We start from the raw sequence: 26,126 nt of genomic DNA on the forward strand, positions 1-26,126 counted from the left end.
GGAGAACCCTGTGCCTCTCAACTAAAGAGCAGACCCCCAGGGATGGGCATCCTCACTACCCCCCACACAGGAGGTGGGATTGCTGGTCCACAGAGGTGTCCCAGGGTCACTCTATATAGTTGTCACATACAAACTTTCGTCACTTTAGCCATATAGAGAGAGATTGGTCTTTTGGTGTGATGTCTGGGCTGGGCTGTTGTACACCTTTTAGTCTCTGCAAGTATTTCAATACTCTATCCAGAGAATGTCTAGGCTCATTGTGGTATTGGATATTCAGACTTACTGGTAGCTGATTTGGGGGAATTTGCTGGGTGAAGCTAGTAGGAAAGAACAAAAAGAAATTAATAGGAGATCTGGAGATGGCTGCAAGGCTCAACAGCCTGTGATCCACTTAGGGTAATTTTCCTTGCACCTTCTTCCAGAATCTCCACCTGTAAATTACATTATTACATGTAGCCCCTTGGGGGAAGAGGCAAAGTGAGTGTATATAAAATGTTCTATGCCTGACCCCCTGCTTTACCCATAGCTTCTGAATCTGAGCACGGTGTAAGCAGCAATTTCAAAAGGGACGGTCAAAGCCACACTTTCTGCTCCCTCGAGTGAGTGCAGTCTGGCACTTTCTGCTATGTCCTTGCAGAGCACAGTGCTGAAGGATTAGCACTGAAGCACTGCAATTTATTTCTTGTCAGGATGATGCATTTTAATGTTCTTCAGATCATATGTAGCCTCATATTTTCTGTTAGGTGAACAGCTACAAACCTGCTTAAGACCACCTGATTATATAGGCTAAAAAAGGACGCACAGGGTGGTTTCTCCCATCTGTTGACTAATGAAATACAGTTTCTGATTAGGTCTTTGTACCCTATGCACGTGGTAAACAGACTCAGGCACATCAGCCTAAGATTCCCCAAGGAGCTGTTACCAAATATTTCATATTCTGCTCATTACTGCTGTTTATTTACTACCTTCAGAAAAAAAAAAAGGAAATCGACGGTACAATAAAGAAGCAGAATCAAGAAAAATAACAGAATTTATTCCTCAATTACAATTCCTGGAGACTAGAAGTAAAAAGTCATGTATCATTTTTATTGGCTGAAAATCTACAATCACAACTGCTATTGTTTTTATTTTTTCTCTGGTTCACTGCTATAAGGTGGGCCATAAACCTCTTCTCACCCACCCCTGAGCCTAAGAGCATTCTGCTGCACTTTGTAGTGTAAATGCACTTTCTCTGTTTTCCCATTTCTCTTAATCTATCTTCACTGCCTGTAAATCACAAATAAATAAAAAAACTCAAGAAGGCACAACCTTAATCAAGAATTACCAGAAATCCCTTTTTGCATCTGTAGACAAGCGACAGTACAAAAAATCTGGTATTTACAAAGAAAGTGTTGTTCTCTGAGTGCACTTTTGCTATTCTATCCTGACTTTCCATTATTTCCCAAAGTGCAAGCAATCATTCTTAATTTTCAACATGAATCTCTCTAAACAGAGAGAATATCTGTAGGGATTTTAAGCTGTAGTCATTTCACAACACTAGACACATCCCTGAAGTAATAACAGAAGAACAAAAGAGAGATAAATAGAAAGATTCTAAACAAAGGGAAGAAATAAAAGCTGTAATTAAATAAATAAAAAGTTCTACGTACTTGATCCTATATTAAAGATTTATTAGAATACTTGAATGCAAAACATCCAAAACCAAATTCTACCACTTCTCTTACTTCAGTAAAAAACCCTTGCAGAATGTGGCCCTTTCTCACTTTTTGTTTTACCAACATAGTACAAGAATTACCGTACCAGATCACACAGTTTGGTGTGTTGTTTCTAAACTTGGCCAGCATAAATAGCATTGAGAAAGCTGCAAGAAGAGCTTTTGAAATAGCCTACCCATAAGAAAATTTTCTTCTTAAACTCCACAACAGAGGTGGATCTCACCCTGAGGCATATGCAAGTATACTTCTTCCAGATGTCAGGATTTGCAAAGCCCTCTTAACGGAGCCCTTGTTACTCAGGCTGTCACTGTAATTGTCACTGTAATTGTCACTGTAATTGTTGTAATTGTGTTTTTCTGAAACTGCTGCTAAGTCCTTAACTTCGGTGCTGCTTTGTGGCACTGTTTTGCTTTGGTTGTGCCCTGAATGAAAAGCATGTCTCATCAACTTTTAAATTACTTTTACTCTGATTCTTTTTTCCCTTATTGTCTTAGAACCCAGTCTCTGCCCTTCCTTGTTCGTGAAGCAACCTGTAATGATGTCCCTTTCTAACTCCAACTTCTGACCAGTGCTTCTGGTCGCTTTCCGCTCTGTGGGGCTGGAGTTGGAGCAGGAGCGGTGGTAGCTGATGTCACCTGTGTGCTTTCTCCCTGTGTGACCTCTCCTCACAGCTACCTGGCCCTGTACGCCTACAAGCCCCAGAAGAACGATGAGCTGGAGCTGCGCAAAGGGGAGATGTACCGGGTCATTGAGAAGTGCCAGGACGGCTGGTTCAAGGGCACGTCTCTCAGGAGTGGGATGTCCGGTGTCTTCCCAGGCAACTACGTGACACCTGTGTCAAGGTGAGCACCACTGGCCCGTACTGGGGCTGAGAGGGATTCTGGATGGCACTGAAAACAATGCAGCTCTGCTTTTAAAACACATTCACCTCCCAGAAATTCTCTGGTGGCACTGCAGACTTCAGTAATGAGACTGGCTGGTTGTAGCATTTGAGTTACCCATGTCCTCAGGTGATTGCACTAGTTGTAGTAGATGATGGCATTTATAAACTCTGATAGGCCCAGGTTTTACTATCATAAAGAATCTGTTGACTAATGATTTTGCTGTTTAAAAACTACTGGAGATTTAACAAAATAAGAAATGCTTGTGTCTTGCTTTTCAGTAGCTCTTCATGTCAATTTTGTTCTTCTTAAAGCAAAGATCTGGGATAGTTTGGATCTGGACTAATGTTTGAACAGTTCAAATTCCAAAGTGGTAGGAGAGTTAAGTGAATTGTCTGATTTTACCTATCCATGCCTCAGCTGCAGCAGATGAGAAAAGGAAAGAATGGCATTTTTGGGGAGGAATGCCATTTGTCAGAGTTCAGTATTGGACAATACCAAATCAAAGCTGAGAAGCTAAGAAAGTCCATCTCTGTGTCCCAGATTGTTTGCCCTATGTGTTCCTTGCAGGTGAATGCTGATATATGTATGCCCACACCTCCTTTAGAGCAACTGTGGATTTGCAAACTGAACTCATTCCTTCTCATGTGCTCTCAGTTTCTCCTCCCCCCATGCACACTACCTCTACCATCTTTGATTCCTCTCCAGAGAAGGGCACCTCACAACTCAGACACTGCTGATCTTGAAAAATTGATCCAGCTTTGTTGCATCTAAAGTTTTGCATTATTTGTGTCAAGTCTGTGTCAAGTCTGTGTCAAGTTTGTGTCAAGTCTGTAGCATGTGTTCAGAGTAACACCAAAAGTTAAGAACAGATCAGAAGGCAATAACTAAGCCTGCTTACAGCCCTAATATTCCATTTCAGTAAGGAAGCCCCAAATATTAATTCACTAGTTCTTCAGTGTTCATCAACCTAAATGTATTTACCTTCTTTTACAGAACCCCTTGGCTGCCTTCACTTCTTGCCTCTTCAGCTCTTAATTAGTAAGGAAGTTTGTGCTGAAGGGTCGGTTATCTGAATCAGCAAGACTTTATTAAATGCAGCATGTCACAACTAGAACAAGACAGAGAAGTGCTAAAGGGCAAAAGTGCTTTCCACAAAACCTGAAAGCAGCATTATGATTATATTTACGATCCTGTGGACTAATTAAGTTCCTGTATAAATCACCCTCAGTGAGAACAGCAATAAAAATCTGATAGCAACAAAATCTCCTATTTGCACTACTTTCAACATACTTTGTTCCCCTTTGACAGAAAAAAATAGGATTAGATTCATACATGTTTTTCTGCCACTCCCTACAAAACCCAAGGAAAAGAAGTTGTGAATTTAATAACGCTGAACTAGATTTATAGGCTGCCAAAACATGTGTGAGTGGAGCATTACGGAAAAAGAACAAAACTCTTTAGACGGACAGACAGGCACAGGGCAGCAGAGAAAATATGCCACATCCAACATCTATCTATCTCTGTTGGAGTCACAGATAGTTTCAGTACTTGTTGGTGTGCATGTTTGCCTGAACACAGCTCTCAGTGGACTGTTAGATGTGCTTTTCTGGCAAACTCAATCTAGTGCAGATGGCCAAGCCAGCTCCAGCTGAACCTTCCTGCTACCCTGCCAGCTCTTCACAGCAGATGACAGACAGTCAAGATTTCCATCTGGTGGGATTCCCAGCTTTTCCCAACCTGAGCACTTATAAAAAAAAATTGAAGAAAATAAAAAATCAGATTTATTTAGCAAAATGTAATCCAGTCAAACCTTGCAATGTGAGATGAGTCAAGTCAATGACACCACAGTGTTGTCTTTCCTCTTGTGACTTTAGGGGGAGGGAGGATTGGGCAGAAGGCATAGCTATCTTTTGCCCTTTTGGACCATATCCTCCAGCCTGTGCTTTGGTCTTTTTCCATCAGAATTCCACTCTTTTGGCTTTCCACCTTTTCCTTAGGGTTATTTCTTCTGTCACCCATGTCCTTTGAACCAGACCAGACTGTTCAATATATTCCTCTCTGCTCTTCTCCTCTCTGTCTTCCCATGCAATCTTGAGGACCCAGAATTTCTCCCAGTTCCATACTCCATAGTTGACTCTTACATTTTTTCTGTTATTCTCTCCCCTCTTGCTAAACTCTAGCACTGTCTCATTTCAATTTCCTCCACCTTACTTTGTTCTGCCTCATATCCCCTGTGCTGTCCTTTCCTGAAAGAGGACCTTGGCACAAGAAGCAGCCCAGGAGAAGAAAACAGCACAAAATGATCCATCTGTTTCATGGCATCTACAGCTGGGGAAGGAAATTATTCAGGAACTTGAGTAAGAAACACAGAGAAAGAGCTGCTCCATTTATCCATTGATGTCTTTCTGTCTTCCTAAGTGTCCTGTCCTAGGCAGAGTTTTTAGCTCAGTGGTAACAGGATAAGACATCCTGTAGTGTGAACTCACTTCATCGGAGGAAAAGCCTTGTCCCTTCCCTCTGAGGTCTACTTGGCCACTCAGGTGAAATACAAATTATGCATCCAGTCAAAAGTGAGGAGTCAGAGAGGTGTCCACGACTGCTTGGACTTCTTTTTCATTTAGCTCAGTCAGCTGCATTCCTGTCCCTGTTGCATTCCCTTAGCAAGTCTAAGCTATGGCTGGTTACATCAATAGGGTGAGTGTTCAGCCTAGCCAAGCCCAGTCAAGTCTGCAGCTTCTCAGTCTCCTTCCATAGCTAAACACAGATTTGGTGTTATCCATCTTTGTTTCTCCCTGTAGGGCTGTATGCAGGTTCAGTCCAAAGAAAAGATCTCTGAGTCTGTTTTAATTATCATTCCATGTGAAATAGCCTCTGGCACACAAAATGACATCTGGGAGATACCCATTTCCTCTGAATTAAGATTTGTGATTTTACTAGAAACTATTCAGACAGAAATGTAGGGTAATAAGAGACATGATGAGAAAAATTATCTTTGCTATTTTTACCCTGCACTTCTTCCTGTAGAGTAAAGGGGTGAAAATATCCCCCAGCATGCTTATAAATGGGTCCTATAAAGAAAAGTATATATGAATACGTCAATTTACTTTAACAACCGATAGGGTATCATGTTGAACCCCCTAAGTAACTGGGGGTACTTATCAGCACCGTGGTTGGGTATTGGGGTCTCCGCAGCATGCTTACACCGTGCACTTGTCTCCATGCAGGGTGCCAGTGGGAGCTGGGCAGCCCAGGAACAGCGGAGCTGGAGGAGCTCCAACAACAAAAGTAACCCCCGGAGCCATCCACCCCATTGTGGCTGGTCACAGCAACGCCAGCACGGCTGTCAGAGCAGTTGTTCCCATCACGGCTCCGCAGACGCACCCCCAGCTGCAGGCGGCCTCTCCGCAGCTCAGTAACTGCCTGAGGTACTCGGCGCAGCAGGCGGGCAGCCAGCCCCGCAGCGCCCTGCAGATGGGTAAGTGCTCACCCGTGCCTCCTGCACTGGCAGCACTGATGTGCCACCCCTCGAGAATGTGCCTGCCCCCACAGCTTGCTTCTGGCTTTAGCCCAGTCAGTGTGGAGTTTGTCCACTGGTGATAGAGTATGTTTTCTTTGCTTGCAATATTTATGGGTTTCTATTGATCTCTGGGAACCACGTTGTGTTTATCAGATTGTTCTGTTGCTACAGCTGGAATAGACTGTAGTGTTTACAAATATTTATACAATTTATCTAACTGAAAGCAAGCACTCTGTATACTGAGGAGATTAACAGTTCTGAGTCCGGCTGGCTAGCTGATAAAAAAATACTGCCTTTATTGCAGAGCAAGTAATATATGCCTTGAAATTAAGAAGCATTTCATTGGGCTTCAGGGATGAAAGGTATTTATTAGGCAGAACGGGACCCTGTGCTAGTGGTAAAGCAAAAGATCTGAAAACCGCTGCCACCGTTTTGAAGTGAGAATAAGAGCTTCTTGCACCAGGGGGCCTGTGTTCTTTCTAGGTTCCCTTTCTGATGTACAGCACAATTTTCTAGAGTACAATTTATTCCCCTTTCCCTGATGTTAAACAGCTTCAGATGTTGAATAAAGTAAAAGTAAATCCTGTGGTGGAACTCTATAGCAAAATTTAAAACATTTTGTTTCTGATATTTTATAGCAATGTGAGCCATTGTATTTACAAAGGCAGACCGGTAACAACTATGACTGCTGAAAACTGAGGTCTTAGATACAAAACAGAGCAAATACAAATGAGAAATACCCTGCAGAGTAAGTCATGAATTCCAATCTTTTGAAGCCAGAAGGTACTATTATGACCATCTAATCTCACCTCCTACACAGTCCAGACCAAAGGGAAGAAAACATAATCAAATACTTGAGAATCTCAGTCTCAAACAGTGGAGACTCCTCTGCTCAACAAACAGTGCAGGGCTCTACACGGTATCCATGTCACACTGGGGAATAATCCGTTTATCCTCTTTTTGTCACTTCAGAAAGTGCTGCTTTCCTCTCAAGTCACACCCTTCCAAAAGATCTCCTGCTCCCACAGTGCAAAGGCAAAAATGTCCCCTATTTGGTGAAGTGCTGAGGAAAAGTTCGGGTGCTGCTGGTGCCTCCTGTGCCGATGTCAACAGGCAGGTGACTCCCCTGAAACCAAGGTGACAGGCTGCTCTGCCCCACAGGCCTGGCATGCCCCACACCTTCTTCCCACACCTCCAGCAGCTTCCCTGATTTAAGGCTGCTCCTCTAGGTCACTCTGACATCTCTAAAGTGCCAAAGCGTTGGCAGGCAGGGTGATCCAGGGACCACAGAGCTGTTCCAAAACCTCCCAAGCAGAGTTTTCCAACCTTTCCAGAAGGTTCATGACATTGTTGTTTTAATTAAATAAACCCTTGCCAGGATAAATAAAGGAAGTTTTCATGATTATCAGTGATTGTGTCCATAATGGCTGTCCTCACCAGCATCCTGTGGACCAGGGCCCCTGCAGGACAGGTCAATGCACTGACTTTGGGAAAGCTTTCCAAGAGAGGCAACACAGTATTCAAATCACGTTTCTGTTGGCTTGCAATATACATGAGTAACAAATCAATTTCCTACAAGGCCACTAATGTAGGAATACACCCAAAACGAAATATGAGTGGTGTAGAACAAAAATAGCCTTCAGTGAGCATTGCTAATTAATAGCATGTTTGATGCAGCACAGCCCAGATCCAGAGATCCCAGAGCAAAGGCATACATTGTAATAGTAAGTAGATGAAACTACAGAATAAAATGTGAGAGCCCTGCTCAGAGTTGATTTTTCTCATGCCCTTTCTTTTACTGTTTCTCATGTTTTATGTTTCCTTTGTGTCTGGAAACACATGAAAGAGGTGATGTACCTAATATGATTATCAAACCAGTGTTCTGCATCCAGGTACATGCAGAGACATTCCATTAGTATGCTTTCTCTCTAAATTTAGAAAAGCCATTGCTCCCTACAAACAGGAATTCAAAACCTAGATCCTACAAGTCTAACCATCCCAAAAAATTAGATTTCTTACAGCAACGTTGCTCATCGGTCAGGTTCCAAATGGGAAAATCAGGAGGGAATCACTTCCAGATAACTAGTGGGTACCTTGCCTGGCTTTCTGGAAGTGAATTGCACTTTCAGTGCATGTTCTCAGTAGTCCTGAGAGGAGAAGATGATAACTAATAGTAAAAATAGTCTTGAATGTGTCTGTAATAACAACTTTTAGGGCCTTCCTCATGCTACATGGTAAAGTGGTATTAAGTTACAGACTGGCTAGATAGTGTAGCTGATTTGCTATGAACATTAGTAAAAAAAGATGTTATAGAGTCAAGGAGCTCCTGTGAGGGAGAAACTTTGGAGTTGCTAATCTGATGATGACTGGCCCACCATGTTCAGTATCATGTCTGGTGTTCTGTCCACAGATAATGGGGTGGAAGGCTGGGAGATGAAATTCCCTCCTGGCAGGAGTGCTCAGCTGGTGTAGTGAGTATGATTAATGGCACTCCATCAATCTAATCCCTGCCAATGGGTGCCACTGATAACCACAGGAACAGAAACTAGTGGTCTGAGTTGTTCTAGCATTTTTTTTTTAGTTACAGATTGAGTGAACTGCAGCTGCATAAGTTTGTCCTTCAGATGAATTTGTCAGAAAATGACAGATCAAAGTGGGTCAGAAATTTTCCAGTAAAATGCATCTTGGTCAAAGAAAAGCTGATTTACTGGGCTCAAAGTTTTCTGTCAGGAATGGATGTAGTTCAACCAGACTAACCATGAAGCTGTATTGGCTCATGTTGCTCATCAGGGGAATTGATGGCTCTCCAGAGCTGTTCTCCACATAAGAGAACAGTGCAATGATCACATTCTATGTTTTCACATCCCAGGTGAGTAACCTGACCAAAATAGAGGCTGTTGTGGGGTGAGTGAGCATGTTGTGCTCAAAAGAATGTTCAGAGGTTCAAATTTTGCACTGAGACAGAGCTAAACAAGATTATGAAACCTTGAAATCATTTATGAAATGGGCACTTTCCAGCCAGTCCTATTATTTAATCATTTATGTGAGGGAATGTCTGAGTATGGACTCAGCTAGGCTGTACATACTTGAAGTGGAGCTGTACTTAGGTAACACCTAAGCAATCAACTAAGCTCAAAGTCATACACAACATCATTGTGGAAATGTACCCAGAGCTTTGTCACATTTTTTGCATCCTGAAGCATGCAACATTCTCTGGAAACCCTGGGGAGCTGACCTCATCAGTGTGTCACAGTCACCTCATCAGTGTGTCACAGTCACTGTTAAATGGGTGAGCTCTGATTCCTGGTTCGCACTGCTCGTAGGCAGGGCTTGCTTAGCAGGAGCAGCCAGACTAAAAGGCACTGCATATTCCCTGAGGGACTTTACTGGCAGAGAGGAGGCTGAGCTCAGAAATCCTCCGGTGGATTTCTGCTTAATTCCCGTGCAGCACAGTGATGTGATGTTGATCATTTTGTTAGGGCTGAAACAAGAGACCTGCTTTTGTAATTGCTGTCTGCGGGGTCAGCGTGGATCATCTGGGCCAACCCCTTAGGTCCCGTGTGGCATTGCTCCAAAACCGATCACGTTAGGAGGGGGCCCTGGGGGTGCAGAAAACAGCTGGAACGAGATAATGTATTTTAAAAGGGCAGCAGGCTTATTTCCAGGCATGGGCACGGAGAGTGAACGCCATTCCCCAGTGGCATCACTGGGGGGAACAAGCCAATTTTGGTGACTTTGGACAGTGTTTTGCATGCAGGACGGGAATTAGCCCAAAACGCTTGCAGGGTGAGATATCCTGGGCAAAGGCTCAGAGCTTATGTCCCCATCGGGCCCTTGGCACCTCCAGTGACAGAATCACAGAACATTCTGGGTTGGAATGGACCCGCAGTGATCATCGACGCCAACTCTTCCAGTGAATGGTGCCTAAGGGGATGGAACCCACGGTGCTGTTGACACCGTGCTCTGCCCGAGTGGGCTGTGGCCACTGAGGGGCCCGTCGAGGCAGTGCGAGGGGAATTTAACCGCGCTCTCTGCTCCTCCCGCAGCGCACCCGGCAGTGCCGGCCCCGGAGCGACCCACGGCCACGGTCTCGCCTCTGCGGACGCCCAGCTCGCCCTCCCGCCTGCCCGCCGCGGCCATTCGGCCTCACCCCGCCGTGTCCCCGCAGCACGGCCACCAGCCGCCCGCCCCGGGGGCGCGGCCCCTCATCCCGCTCACCTCCGCCGCCGCCGCCATCACCCCGCCCAACGTCAGCGCCGCGCACCTCAACGGGGACGTGGGCGCCGGGCCCCTGGGCGGGCCCGCCGCGCCCGGGCCTGCCGCCAAGCCCGAGGAGAGGAAGAACGAGAAGGTAAGGGCCGGAGCCTCGGCCGAGCCTCCTGCCGCGGCCACATCGCCTCCCGGGGCTCTTGAGGAGGCACCCTGCGGAAAACGGTTTCCATTGCCACACAGCTTGGGCATCCTCATCTCCTGTTGCCACACTTTCCCCCCGCCACCATCCTCAACAATGCTCTCGCGTTACCTGCTCGCGGATGAGAAACAAGGTTGAGTGCGCTGAATTTGTGTGTTTCTTCCAATGATCAGCGCCGAGATCTGCAGATTTGCAGTGGTGCAGCGAGATGCTGTAGCGGGCTCTTGGCCATCAGAACCGGCTGGCCAAGTCAGAATCCGGCTGCCTCCCTACGTCAGGGAGGCCGATGGCGGCACCAGCCACGCAGCCGGCGCCTCGGGCGCGGTAAAACATTGGCTCGTGAGTGGCAGGAGCTGTTTGGCTCTTCCACAAACATCTCAGTTTCTTCAAGAAACTTCCATTGGCATGGCACAGCCCAAAGAGAAGTTGTTGATTGGGTACTGCTCGATGGGATGTAGGTACAGTGTGCTGTAGGGTCAGTTTCTTAGGAGCCAGCAGTGGGACCGATAGCTAGGTACCTGGCACACCTTGCTAAGGAAGGCCAGCGAGGAGAGCTGCTTTAAGCTCCCAGCCTTTTAGGTTCTTGGCAGATATTTTGCTTTGATTAAATGTTTACATTGTGTCAGCAGTTCCCATATATCAATGCTGAAGATTATCTCTGTAGTAGCTAGCAGAGCGAGATCCTGGTTTGTATCTGAGTAGGAGGAAGAGATGTGGGGGCCTGCTTTTCCTTTGAACCTGAAAAAAATCCTTTCCATATGTTCCCTGAGCTCTTTTCTCTGGTGACAGACACATATAGAGTAAACAGTTTCTTTGTACATGGTAATGCTGAGGTGGTGGGTCTCATGTGTCCTCAAGGCCACAGATAACCCCTATTTGCACAAAATGAAGAATACAAGCTTTAAAATGCTTTCCCTAGTCCTGTCTTGAATTTTCTCCAAATGCATTTTGGTGAAAGAAGAAGGGTGTAGAAATTCTGCGCTGGATGTGACATTTAGGTACTTGCTTTCAAAGAACAACTCTCAGGTGTGTGTCAAAGCTGCATGTGATGGAAGCAGAACAACACCTGCTACTTCTGCAAGTCCACGGAAGGGAGTAGCATTTGGCAGGAGGTGGTAGAGCTGCCCATTGCCTCAGAGCATTGCATACTGAGTTATTTATTATTTCCTAAAACACATTAAGTGAGAGGTCCACATATTTTAATTCATGTGATACTGCACACTGGAAGTTTGTGGGCAAAATTCTATCAAGCACAGCCCTAAGATACTGGTTAATCTTCCCCAAGCTGTTACAGCTTAAAGTTACTGAATTGGGATGCAGAGAAGTTAAGAGGTTTTTGAACTCTCTGCATGAAGGAGAGAAGAAAATAATATGCAACATCATTGCAATGGGTGTTGCCAAAGACCATTTCACTATCTGGGAAGTATCAGAGAGAAGTGACAGCAAAAATTGTCATTTCTGACTTGATTGGGTAATACCTAACTGCCCTGGCTGAGCAACATATTCCTGAATCTTGTCCATGTTATAGTTCACTTTCATTTCAGAAAGATCTGAATTAGCAATGTTTCCTTTCCCGTTAGAAATAGTGACTGATGTTTGGCCAGATAAGTTGTTACTACTCTTTGGTAAGCCCAAATATTTCTTTGAAGCAATTGAGAGCTTGGATAATGTCAGAATAAAAGCCATATAACTATTCAGAAAGACATCTGTGTCAGAACCATATCTGCAACAGGGCTTGGTATTTTCAGAGTGAAGGCTGATTGGGCAGGTTTTTTGGTAAACAGGAAAGTGTCAACACTCAGAGGGAATATCACTGGAGAAAGGCAGTATCTGTTAGCAGTGCACGTAATAAGAAAAAATCAGACAAGATCGAGGAGCAAAAAACAGAAGGAGGAACACAGCTAGCAAGCTCTCAGATAAGCAAAGATCAGAAGCAATTTTTCTGAGTTCAGTTTCACTATATTAATCAGTCAGGTATTTTGAGATGAAAGGAATAGAGGGGAAGTTAGTAAGAGGAGAGGTAATAAGGTCTTCAGCTCTGTTGAACACAGGATGGAAGAAATGCACAGGTAATTATCTCCTGAGAAACTGAGATTAGCAAGTCACACATGATGTAAATTGTAGTGTGCAATAAAATTAGCCTTGTTGTTAGAATCAACAATTTTTGGTGTCCCAAAAATCCTGGCTTATTATTTACAGTGTCTTTTGTAGGATACCATTGAGAAAAAAGGCTGAATGATTAGAGAATAACTGACATAGGAGACATTTTCTTGTTATTAACCATGGTTTTCTTTTATGCAGAAATTGTCAGTGTGAGTTCACTATGGTACAGATGGCACACAGTACATCAAAAAGAAGTAGTTTGCATTCAGGGATGGACATGACAAGGATCCATTGTTTTTCATGGTTCTTTTGAGGGCTGTGGAGATAAATTGCAATTTTTGCCTTTATCACTCTAGTATGGTGAGATGTATTGGTCCTTGGGGAATTTTCTTCAGATTATAACTGTAGTAGCATTGATTGTCTGCTTGAAGGCTGGACTGGGAGATAGTGGGGGAAAGTGTTTTAAGATATGATCTTCTAAAAATTTATGGTTTATGATTTCCCACATTGATTCCACTCAGGGATGCTAAACGTGAGCTGCCAAGAGGCAGCTTCTGCAGTGAGTCCATGTATGCTGTTTGTGTTGCTTGTTCCAAGATGGAATCCGCTTCACCTCAGGAGTAGCCTCGCTGAGTTTATGGTGCAGTTGTCACTGTTAATGCTTTCCTCTGTGCTAAATGTTTATATGCCAATATCACGAGTTCCTGTTGGTGTGCAGCAGTCACATATAGGCACATCCCAGGATTTCTCTAAAATCAAGGGACTCCAACTTTTATTCATTTCCTTGTGGTTTAAATGCAACTGGCAGAAAGAATCCTACGGATTATGGTTTTCAAATCAGCATGAATGATTTTCTTGCTCATTTTCTATTAATATAGCAAATAAATCCTTAGGTCTATTTTTTGACATCTCTAGCTCTCTGCTTCAGCTTATTTCTTGAAGATCTTGATCCAAATTTCCAAAGCTGCAGGTAAACCTTGGTACTTACATTCATTTAGGTACCCTAATAATAGTGTCTTACTGTCATATTCCTGCTGATTTAATCAGGAGGTAAAGTTCTGCCTCCATGCCAGTCTTCACTTGTGATGCATCTCATCCTGGAGGATCCCATCTGCAACTGGGCTTGTGCTCCACATCTCAGCTCCTTGACCAGCCTCTGTCTGCTTAGGGAACAGTTTTGAGCATGGTCTCCTTTAGCAGCTGCTGATGGTAGCTGATGAAAAACTGTGCCACAGACAGTGCTTAAGTCCACTGTGCAACAGTACTTGGAAACTCCTCTGGCAGCCAAGCAGGCTGAGAAGTAGAGCACTTGAAAATCAAAGAAGTTTCAGAGCTGTACAGGCACAGTAGGAAGCAGCAGGAAAGGCAGCTCCCACAGGAGCAGCGCAGACACTGCAGGAATAACAAGTGGCCTGAGGAAAGGTGAGAGAGCATGGCACAAGTCAAAGAGGTAACAGTGGTCAGGGCATAGGAGAGAGAAGAGCACTGGCAGCTGCTGGGAGACAGAGCAGGGAGCACCAGAGAAAAGGTGCCAGTGGGGGGTCCAGGTGAAGGGTGCTGTGCAAAGCCCACAGGAAGGGGTCCTGAAACAGGGAAAGTTGAAATATAGGGTGAGAAATAAAGAAGGCAGCGGAAGAGAGGAAAGTGTGAAGGATACTTCCTCAAATACTTCGCACTTGAGGCATTTTTTTTTCTTTCTCCAAAAAAGAGGTTCCTTTCCCCAGAAGTAAAATACTAGCTTTTCCCCAGGGTCACTCAGTGCCAGGTTAGGGATAGGAGCATCCTTAAGATATCACAGGATCAGGAGAGAGATAAAACAAAGAGCAAATGGACAATATCCATTTCCTTTAAGGGTGTGGAGTGGTAGCAGGGTTCCTTTGAGCTCTTTGCCATTTGTTACTAATATCTGCATGTGTAGCCATCTGAAAGTCAAAAAATTCAGTCCCAGTTCCCAAATCTTCTGAACATCTGAAAGAAAGATGGAGATCTCAGCTGTACAGCAAAACTGTATGGTTTGGGGGACTTTTTAAATAGGGATCCTGCTTTTTTGGGCAGGGTGAATACTACCCAAGTTCAACTCCTAGATTACAGCTGAGAGCTGGTAATTATGGTATGACTACTGCTTTGACCTTGCTCAATTTTTGCTCTAATAGTTTCTGCTGTACATAATCTGGATTGATGCTTCATACCACTGATAAAACCACTTGTTTGAATGAATTAATGCATTTCTCATTAAATGAGCTCCTCATTATGTTAATCAAATCAAGCAAATCATGCTGGGTGGTTTGACCACTGTAATTAAACTTTCTTTAAAATCCACTCATTTGGCTTTTGATGAAGATTTTGATTAAACTCTTCCAAAATGTCTGGCCCAAGAGCTGGCAGAGAGGAAAATAAGAGCTTGCACTATCAAGCAAGTCATTAATTCATCACTGTGTTACAGCAATTCCTTACCGTTTTACCTAGCCAGAGTATAGTGAAATATTTGAAAATTGGAAGTGTAAAATTAAACATTTCTTTCAAGTATGCTGAGAGAACTAGTCTGTTTGCAGCTTTAAATTTAAGAACTGTGTCCCTGGAATATATAGAGGATCTAGATTAACAAGTCACAACAAATGGGCAAATACACTAGGCTGCTGTTTCCTGATGTTAAGATAAGAAGAGAAACATCTTCAGAAAATTACTTTGAACACACATCAACAGTTTTGCATGTGGAGACTGAATCAGTAAACATCTGTCTGTTTTCACCAGTGTCACTCACTTTCTCAAGTATCAGTCCTGCTCAAAATGAATGCATTCCTCAGATGATACAGTATATTTGGCATGATGCTGGTGTGAGAACTACATTGCAAAACAGAACAAGCCAAGGCCTGTTTTTTGGCCCTGTAAATGTCCCTGCATGACTTGTATCCATGCTTCTAAGCCTTTTTCTTGCCCAAAATAGGATGGCTACATCTAGACTGCTCATCAAGAATGTCCTGGTAAGTGGTGTGACACAAACCATGCTCCTGTGTTGTCCTGGGAAGTTGCTAGTTCATAGAACCATAAAATATCCTGAGTTGGAAGGGACCCACAAGGATCATTAAGTTCGACTCCTGGCCCTGGACAACCCCAAGAAACACACCCTGTACTCGGGAACACTGTCCAAATGCTTCTTGAACTTTGTTGGGCTGGTGCTGTTACCACTTCCCTGGAGAGCCTGTTCCAGTGCCCAGCCACCCTCTGGGTGAAGAACCTTTTCCTGATACCAACCTAGACCTCCCCTGGCACAACTTCAGGCCATTGCCTTGGGTCCTGTCATTGGGCACCAGAGAGAAGAGATCAATGCCTGCTCCTGCACCACTCCTCATGAAGAAGTTGTAGATTGTTGTGAGGTCTCCTCTCATTCTCCAGGATGAGATAAGTTACCTCAGAAGCTCCTCACATGAGTTCCCCTCAAGGCTCTTCATCATCTTCATAGCCCTTCTTTGGTTGCTCTCTCATCGCTTTATATGTTTCTTATATTGTGGGCCCAATATAACTGCACACAGGACTTGAGGTGAGGCTGCACCAGTGCAGAGTAGAGCAGGAAGTTGATATAAGCCAAACCCACAAAGGTTAATGGATGCAGACATAAGTTTGTTGCTAAATCCTGACCTTGTCTTTTATGCCTGAATAGACATGACCAGAGAGACGCTCTCCGCCACTCCCCTTTCCTTCAGTGCCTTTCTCTTCCTTTTCCTAAATTGCAGCCCAGTGCCCAGTCCTACCTGGCAGCATTGCTCAGTGCAGGCCTCCTGCACACTTAGTCATCCATCCTGGCTTTATGTAGGGTTGGAGACTAGATAAAAGGCCCTTTAGAAATTTGGCTTCATAAACTCTTGAGATGCTCTTTGACCTTAGTTATTACAGCTATCCAATTAAGCTATCAATTATCAGCCTGAAACTGTCTGAAGAAGCAGATCCTACACAGTTATGCACTTTCAATTTTACTTACCGTTAGTTTCTGCATTGCAACTTCATCTCATATTAACTTGTCCCTGAGTGAAAGGGATTTATCACTTCATATCCCCAAAAATATTTTAATTCCTTATCCAGAAAATGAAAGATCAGTCTCAAAACTGAAGTGTTGAGCACTTGCAAGGACTTTGTAGATATAAAATGATGTGACAAAAATAGTGGTCACCTGTGATGAGTAGAGGAAGCTAAGGACACAATTGATGCAAGCAGGTTTTTAAGATAGCAAGTCAGTAACGCTGATCCTGAGTTTTTGGAAGAGGAATTCAGTCTTCCTAGCAGATATGAAATTATTTAACATTTTTCAATTTGGGAAAAGTATTTCTCTTTTTTCAACTAAGAAAGCCCACTAAGTTGCACAGGTGTGGAATGGAACTATAACAACCAAGTGATTAAATGAAAACAGTGCAAGACAACAATTAAAAAATGGCACAAGAGCAGAAGATCCTGACTTGAATTCTTAGAATAAGTGTAGGATGTGTTAAGAGGGAGAAACATTGGAATAGTAATCTAAAGGTTTGCATCAAAAAGAATAAATTCTGTGACACTAATTTTCCTCTGTAAGACATCTGAGTTGATCCAGGAGCCACCAACACCAGCATTTCACTGATCATTTTCAGAATCAGCTATGACTTTTCAATGTAACGTGTTCCAGTTTGTTTCTTGGTAAGGATGTTTTAGTCTGGAATATTTTAGTTCAGTTCTCTCAAGATTTGTACACAGAATACATACTGTTAATCCATTTCCTCTCAACAAAGGCAAGGGGGCTGTCTTCATCACAAATGAGCCACTGCTTCCCATGCTCCAGAAAGTGAATCTTGGCTCAGTGACCAACAAGTGATTCACCAGAAACTTGGCCAGGGAGTGGAAACCTCTTTTTCTGGTCATGTGAACTCAGGCCACAGAGTTTTGTTTTAGGGCAGAAAAGTCATGTTTAAAATCTCTCCAGCACCTTCTCCTTCATCGTTAGAGCTCAGTTTGAAAGGACAAAAACCTGGCAACTCCGCGATGAATATTTTAAGGCTGGCAAATTACCCAGCCAAAAGCATGAGCCCCAGCTGTCAAAACATGGAAAACTTAAGCTTTACAATAAAACAGATTTCTGTTATTTCTGACTGGCTGGGATTCTTTTGCTTAGATCAAGGGCAGTAAGTCATTGATCAAAATTTCTTTTTCTTCTTCACATTTTTGATGTTAGGAAATGCTTTCAAACTCCCCACAGATATTTCGAGCACTGACTTTGCTGCCAAGCAGTCTCCGAAAGCTATTCCTTTTTTCTTTCCTCCCCTCCCACCTCTGCTTATCTGCCTCACAGTGCTGTCACAGGATTTCTCAAGTGTCCGCAGTGGATTTCTCTAACACTCTTTTGAGTGGTTCTGTGCTGCATTCTATGGCCTTAAGGGGAAGCAGATCCTGAGGAAGAAAAGATGGGGAGTGCTTTAACTTCAAGAGAAAATTCAGTTTATCTACTAACTCGAGATGAAGCTGTTTGGATGCCAAGGCACAGAATTCTTCTGGCACCTGTAGAGACCTAATTTTATAGCACAGAGGACCAATGAGCTTTTGCTAAATCTTTAGCATGGCTTGAGGAAGAAAGTAGAACTGACAACAGAAAGAGCATGCAAGGGAGCACTGGAAGCAGAAGGCTGGAGGCGTATGTGTGCGCGAGTGTGTGTCTGCGTGTGAGCATCCCGGCACTGGCGTTCCCATGGCATTCCCCTGCCTGCAGAAGAAATCATGCAGGACCAGATGGTGGATGGGGCCAGGCTGTGGGTGGGGATGGCAAGTACATCCCTGGATTAGTTGGGTGAACTGTAAGCGATCTTGTGCTATCAGTGGGAGACATTGACACATTCCGCCTGTTGCGGGATCACAGAGGCCAGTCCTCACCCCAGACCACACAGCTCTGCAGCTGAGCATCCCCTCATGGCTTCTGCCCTCTCCCTGCCCTGTTCCTGAAGAACATGTCTCGATCTCTTATTCCTTCATGACATCAAGCTCTCAATCTTCATGCATGGGTTAAAAAACCCAGAGTGTGAATGCTCTTCCTGTCCCTGTAGTTCTGCTTTCTGCCTGAAGCAGTAACACACAGAGCTGGCATGAGCTGACACTACCCCACCATTCCCAGGAAGGAAGACAGAAACCATTCCAGCAGAAAAGCAGAGTAGGAAGCGGGATGCCTTGAAAACAATGAAACGACTTGCAGTGTGTCAGAGTTGGTGGCATCTTGGCGTCCCACACATTCGGGACTCATTTGTTTTCTTCAGCAGTTTTCCAACTGTGAATTCACAAGCCAGTAAGTACTAAACCACCAAAAAGCAACAGAGATTACTCACTGAGCTACAAGAATTTAAAGTGCCAATGCAGGTTTTTTTGGAGACAAAGTCTGAAATTTTCTTGTGAAAATTGTCTCTAATCAACTTTTCAATGCCCATGTTTCTTTTTCCTAGGTGGGTTAAAATATCTGCAATCAATGCAGAAATCTTTCAGCAAGCTCTGCTAGAAGTATTACGTAAACTGAAAGAAATTGCAGTTTCTGACAAAACATCAATACTGTAGGAATAGCATGTTAAAACAGTCAACAAATATCTGTGGCATGCTTCTATTTTTGTTATGTAACTTGAGGGCATAAACAAGTTTTAGTGGAGGGATATTTATCCTATTTTGTACACTTTTGTTTATTATTCATATTGCAGAAGCAGCATAAAAATTTACGAGCCCTCCACTTTTCTTTTACCAAATGGCAAAGCCAATTTAGAGTCAGTCTGGGTTGTTTGGGTTTTTTTTTGACTGAATGTCTCAAGCATCTAGTAATTCTCTTTGGACCAAGTGCACGTCTCTGAAGGACTGAAAAAAGACGTTACTATTTTGCCCTCTGGAGAAAAGATCAGTCTCAGGAATTCAAAAAGTACACCATGCAAAAGTCACTTTTCTGACACTACATCTGCAGGCTGCCTGTAATCAATTAATATAGTGTGTTATGCAGTCAACCTTTTAAAAAGCAATTTATTATAAAGGCAGAACTCAACCTCTTGCTTTGCCTTTTTTTGCCTATATTTTATTTGGTTCCTATTCACTGACATGCTTCTGTAAGTTAAGACTACAGAAGCTGTAATACTAGCCTTCAGTCCCAGATCACTGTATTCAGCACACTAGGAGCGGACTGATGAAGCACTGGGCTTCGTCACCACATGCCTCAGGGAGAGAAGACTAATTTAATGCAAGTCCATGGCCAACTTATTTTGCAGTAAAGTAGATTTCCTATGCTGTAGGTTTTTGTCCAAATTCATGATCACTCCAGAACTAGTACATTTTTAAGTGGAACTAGGTGGCTTTTTATGACCTCAGAGATCTCTATTCCCTCCTGTACAACATCGTGTTATTTTTTATATCTTTAGTTTTGAGACAGAAAAGGGAGGATGTCAGACAGGCAGATCCTGTCAATACAAGGTTGCCTGCTGTGGCAAGGGAAATGTATAAGCTAGGCTTTGACCAGGACATAAAAGAGGGAACTGATTTTCCAACTTTTAAAATTTTTCTGGACAGGTTTTAGATCTAAACCAGATACTCCTGGTTGGCAGACTTAGAGTGAACCTGACTGAGAGATACAACTGGCCAGTAGAGACAGTGGCACAGGGGAGGTAGTAAGGATGGTGGCCCCAAAGCCTGGAATGGATTTCCATTCATCTGCTGTGAGAAAGTCAGGTGGATGCCAACTACCCAGCTTTTCTTGAGATGCCTAACTTTTCTTGAAATTGTTCCATTAAGACAATTCTGCAACTTCCCTGAACAATCCATTCCCTCCTTTCATATTCCTCAGGTGAGAAAATTCCCTATTATCCCTCACAAATCTTTCATGGTTATAACTCAGTCTTACTTCTTCATGTCTTGCTCCAGATGAAACTGCTGATCAGCTTTCTCTTGACAGCCTTTCACATGTTCAAGAACTAATAATGTGTTTGGTCCTTGAGAATTTTCTTTCAACCTCACTGAGTCCAGTTCCTAGCCTTTCTTCACAGTTATGTTTTCTAGACCTCCAGTTACACTTTCATCTCTCCCCGGGCAGTCTTCAGCTTGCTGGAGTGTTAGAGAGCAGTGTCCCAGAGTAGGGTTGTGCTGAGATCTTGTTAGTGCAAGCTAGGGTGGAATAACACTTTCCATTACTTATATATAAAGTTGTTTACAGATAAAGCTTGTCTTTTTCACAACAGCATCTTGACTCACTCCCAGTTTGTGACCCAGTAGAACTTCTATGTCCCTTTGCAGAGCTGCTGGCTGGCCAGTCACTCCTCATATTGCAGCATTTGATTTCTCATTCCTAACAGTTGTATATCATGCTTGTCTTTGCAGATTTCATGATGGTGACTTGGGATAATTTCTCCCTTATAGGAAAATTGTTTTAAATTCTTACCCTGTTAATCCTACTGTTGTGGATCAACCCTGGCAGGCAGCTTAGACTAGATTTACACAGCCACTCACTTGCTCCCTGCCACAGTGGGAAGGGGGAAAGAATCAGTAAAAGTGAGAAAACTCATGGAATGGCATAAAGATACTTTAATAGGTAAAGCAAAAACTGTGCACGCAAGCAAAGCCAATCAAGGAATTCACTCATCATTTCCCACTGACAGGCAGGTCTTCAGGTCTGTTACAGTAATGGTGATTTGGAGTGACAAACATCATCACCCTGAATGTGCCCCACTTCCTACCTCTTCCCCAGGCTTTCAATTGCTGAGCATGACACCATATGGTCTGATATATCAATTTGGTCACTTGGGGTCAGCTGTCCTGGCTGTGTCCCTTCCCAGCTTCTTGTACACCCCAGCCCCTTTGTTGGTGGGGTGGGTGAGAGGCAGAAAAAGCCTTAACAATGTGCAAGGGCTGCTTGCAAACTAAAACAGGGTGTGTTATTAACATTGTGTTCTCACAAATCCAAAATATAGCACCATACAAGCTACTAAGAAAATTAACTCTGTCCCAGGTAAAGCCAGGACACTACTTGTGGACACAATCAGCTCAGTACCCACTGCTAGTTTTAGAAGTACACTCAGTAGCTCATGCAGCAAGTAATTAAAGGGAAGATTGACTAGCACTGGGACTGAGACAAGCCCTGATCGTACATACTTGAAATGTCCTCATGGTTTGACAGAAAATCATTAACTGGAAAACATTGCAAAGCAACTGGTAGCATCTGCTTATCTGTAGTTGGAATTCTTGCATGAGTAATGCTGAGTTAAAAAGAGGGGGGCTGGAAGGTGCTCCTCAAACACACACACTGCTGTTCTGGCAGGAAGAAGTTGAAAGAACAAACCTGTGCAAGATATTCATCATATTGCCTACTCTGCTCTGGGAAGATTGTCAGATTCGGGAAAATAATCATATTACAGGACCTTGAATAGAAGTTGTGATTGTTTAACTAATGGGCTACTAATTCTGCTGTCTTTATAGGCAGAGACATTCCAATCAACCAGGATCAAATTGAGGATGGGACAATTTTAAGTTAATATTTGCCCACTCTGTTTTGCTAAAATGAAAATAAGAAAGCCTGCCAGTCTGTCAATCAACCCCTGCAGTTTTCCACCATTATCTGACTTGAGTAAAGGGTTTTTCATCTTCATCTGTGGTAGGCAGGCTCAGAGATGGAATGACAAAGCTGTCATTTCTGCTCCAATGCAGTAGTGATTTTATCTTTATATAGTTTCCATCATTTTCAGATGTGAGCTGTATTTGCCCAACATCTTCACAAAAGCATTTTTAACCTATGTGTTAAAACTGACCATTTGTTTCCATTGGTTGGCAGGATTCACCATTTGTTTCAGGTCACACTGGCCTCTTCTGCATCAGTCAAATAGCTGGCAGAGTGAAGAGGAGTATGCTGTATATGTGCTGTCACTGGTAATTATTTCTGCAGTAGTTGCAAATGAAAACACCAACCAGATGTCACTGTCTTATTGCATAGCACAATCCAGACATGCAACAAATCTGTGTTCAGAGAGCACTTGAGGTTACAGATGTGAGTCTGTGTGTAGCCCATGTGAGATGCTTCTCACGGGCTGCATCACTGATACTACCCTACTGTCAGCACTGGCATAAAGCATATCCTCACACATCTTGGGTTACCCAAATCACTTCAGGTCTGACATTGGAGCTAACGTGTTTTGTCTTGGGATAGAATGAGGCAATGGAGAACATGGGCTTGGGTAGTACAAGTGACAAGCAGTAATTAGTTAAATCAGTGTAACTCAGTTGCACTTCATTACATGGTCATATCTGCAGGTCATTTGGCAGGGAAAAAGAAGAGGGCTAAACAGACAAATGAAAAGAAGGTAGAATGGAGGGACAGGATAGCAAAGTAAAACCAGGGTTAGTACAAAAGTGGAAAAAAAAGCCACAGTGCTATTGGCTCCCCTTCTGTTCTTATGCCCTACTTATTCCCTTTGGTTAGCTCCATATATCATTGCTGATTCTTCTTGCTCTGCACTTTAATTTAACAAAGAGGAATTTTTTGTTCCTAAGGATCTGTCTTTAGTATAGGGTATTTTAAGCAAATGGGGGGGGGGGGGGGCGGTGGGTAGCATTTGTGTGGGTTTTTAAGCAGAAGAGAGGATGCTCTTATGACATAGGCTGCCAAGACTTGGAAAAGCAAGTTTTTTGCCATGGCAAAGCTCTCAAGTAATTACAACCCAAGTGTTGTGGCATTTGGAAAGTGACAGTTCCTTGGTGCCTTTACCAAAGAAATTGTCATTTACATGCCTGGTCATTCCTCTGACACCCACTTTCTTTGCAAAACTTTAAAATTATTCTGGGTTTCTTTCTTTTTTTTTTTTTTTTAAGGGTATACTCAATCAGTAGATTTTCATGAGAGAAAACTATTTCATCTATCTTAGTGTGTCCTAGGAGTAATTCACAGGGCTTGGAAATATAGTAGGAGTGAAAATGCCTGTGGCACAGCTGACAGTGGAGGTTACAGAAACCTCAGCTGCTTTACCTGCGACTCCCTGCACGCCCCTGTGTGCTCAGAGGCTGAGCTTCTCTTACACCCAGAAAAGAAGCCATCAGCTGGAGCATGTTAGTAATATCACTTGCTTTGTTTGAGATACACTGTCACGATGGTAGGAGGGAGTAGGGACAAGGCCTGATGTTTTTAATGCATGAAATCGGAAAATTCTGGGTAATGCTCAGATTTGATGATGTGACAGCTGCCAAAACTGGAGGTCAGCCTTCAGAGAGCAAAACTTCCATGCTCGTGGCTTTGGTGGTGTCAGGGACCTGCTTCGAAAATGTCAGACCATCTGAGGACCATTATGGCTCCTCTCATTCCTGTCCCCACTCAGTCCAGGATGCCCCAGCAGCAGTGCAAAGCCCAGATAATTTTCAGAAATAGAGGCAAGAGGAGCTTCTGCTTTGATCCCCTCTAGGCCACAGTCCTTGCAAGTGTGATGTAGTCTGTCAGTCTCAGATGACTCCTCTGTCTCCAGCTAAACACATCTTTTAGGAGCTGTTTAATCCTTGGAAGGAATTATTTCACCATAATGAGTATACACACAAATTCTGGCAATTTTGCACTGTCCACTGATGGACCTTTTTTTTCTTCAAGTGGGGAATGGATTTTAGAGGAGAATAATCCTCCTGTGATACCCGATTTTTCCACAAGCAATATTTCCTCTGAGTGCAAGCCAGCCCAATACCATGTAGGTTGTTGGAAGTACTGAAATTACAGCCTGAGGTGGCACAGCTGCTGGAACAAGATCAACCAAGCGGGAATAAATACATCAGGGATAAAGCACAAGATGGCCTCCACTAATCTAAACCATTTACCCTCAGGTATCTGCTTTCCATAGAAGTACAAGTGTCACTTGCCTGTCATTTGACAAGATTACAAAGGAAGGCCAAGCAATTTTAACTGTTTGCTCCTGAAACAAAATCTATCCCTCATGATTGGGTAGAGCCAGAGCCAACTACGTGTAAGACTAAAGCATGTTGAAGCACCTTGTGACTTCTGTCATTGATTCTCTTTCATTCAGGCATTCAGTAAGTGAGATTGCTCTGGCTTTCTGCAAAATGTGAGTGTTGTTCCCGATGCTTCCCAGGACCAATAAATCATTTTCACTTCCTTAGGAGAGATAAGGAGCAGCAAGCTAACCAGTCAGTCTAAATCATCTTATTTAGAAACTTCAATTTTAAGTAGTTTATCTAGCAGTTAATTTCTTTCTACATCTTTTTCTCATTTCAGAATCCTGTGCTGTCAGTCAAGCTGTGATAGATTATCCTCTAGTTTGAATAAATATACCTCAAGTTTCACAAGAATGCTTATGGTCTATCCAGCTGTTTTGCTTCAATTCACAAGAAAGTACAGCTAGTATACCACACTTACCTAGATCATTTAGGCACCTTGATTTGTATTAAAACAAAGGTGTAACATTTCTGGGCTTCAGATTAGGTTAGGTCCTCAAGTCACAGTTTATCATAGTGTAGGAGACCCTCATGGTAGCTGCAAGGAAGCCCTTGGCGTGTACAAAGACCGTGCCATGTCAGGTCAGGAAGCAAGCTGGTATCCAAGAAGGAATAGGGCCTTGTCAGCCCTGTCACCGGTGCTTTTGTGGCTCCTTGGTGCAGTGTGAGTGCAGCAACCCTTGATCTGTGGTTGCACAGCAGAGATGGAGCTGAGGAATCCAAATAGCAGTTGCAGGGCTGTGAAAGTGCTCTGGGGTTGCAGTTCCCAGCCCTTTGTGTCTCTCCCTTGGCTGACAGTGCATCCTGATGGCTGCCTTTTGCCCTCTCTCAGACCCTTGCAGCTGAGGAAGTCTCTGAACAGCTGATTTCCCAAAACTGAGAGGGCACAGGGGAGGGCTCATTCCTGACTTTGTCCTGTTTCCTAGGCTTTTGCCAAAATACCTAAATTTTTTACCATAGCAATAATTCTGAGAACGTTAGTGTTTTTATGGTCTCTTTATAGCGAGGTGGAGTTACCCTGTGTGTGCTCTAAGTATGGTTTCATTTACCTATTGGGATTTACTGAAGCAGAGTTTGGATTCATACCACTGTTTTAATAGGCCTTGCTAGGTCTGTTCTCCATTAATTTGTCTAATCCCCTTTGAACCTCTTCATACTTTTGGCTTCCACAATACTATGTGCATGAAGTCTCCTTTTAATTATGTGTTGTGTGAAAAAGTGCTTCCTATTTTTTAGTTTCAACCATTTGCCTGATAATCTCATTTAGGTTCCCCCTAATTCCTGTGCTGTGGGAAAAAAACAGTCCATTTCCCACTTACTGTCTCCACAGGAAGGGATGTTGTAGGTGAATATTTCCTGTCAGTTTTCTGTTTTCCAGGCATGTCAAAAGTGTACACTTTATGCCTCTCTATGTAGGCATGGTGGTGGGCAGGAGACTGGAGCAGAGAGGGGAGATCCCAGTGCTTTGAGCAGAACTTCCCTTACTTGTGTAGGATAATTGAAATCCAGTGGATTGCTAAGCAAAGAAAGAAGCTGAACGTCAAATGTAG

At 43.4% G+C, this 26,126-nt stretch overlaps 1 protein-coding gene across 1 annotated transcript in view; it reads left to right on the plus strand.

The window, feature by feature from the left end:
- Positions 1-26,126, plus strand: part of SH3RF3 (SH3 domain containing ring finger 3) — a 246,203-nt gene that overhangs the window by 200,792 nt on the left and 19,285 nt on the right. The window contains exons 6-8 of the mRNA XM_063392696.1: positions 2,387-2,557; positions 5,824-6,074; positions 10,163-10,467. Coding sequence (XP_063248766.1) covers positions 2,387-2,557; positions 5,824-6,074; positions 10,163-10,467 — 727 coding nt within the window. The remainder of the gene's footprint in view (positions 1-2,386; positions 2,558-5,823; positions 6,075-10,162; positions 10,468-26,126) is intronic.

Source organism: Prinia subflava, chromosome 3, assembly GCF_021018805.1.
Source record: "Prinia subflava isolate CZ2003 ecotype Zambia chromosome 3, Cam_Psub_1.2, whole genome shotgun sequence".
In the NCBI taxonomy this organism is placed as follows: Eukaryota; Metazoa; Chordata; class Aves; order Passeriformes; family Cisticolidae; genus Prinia; species Prinia subflava.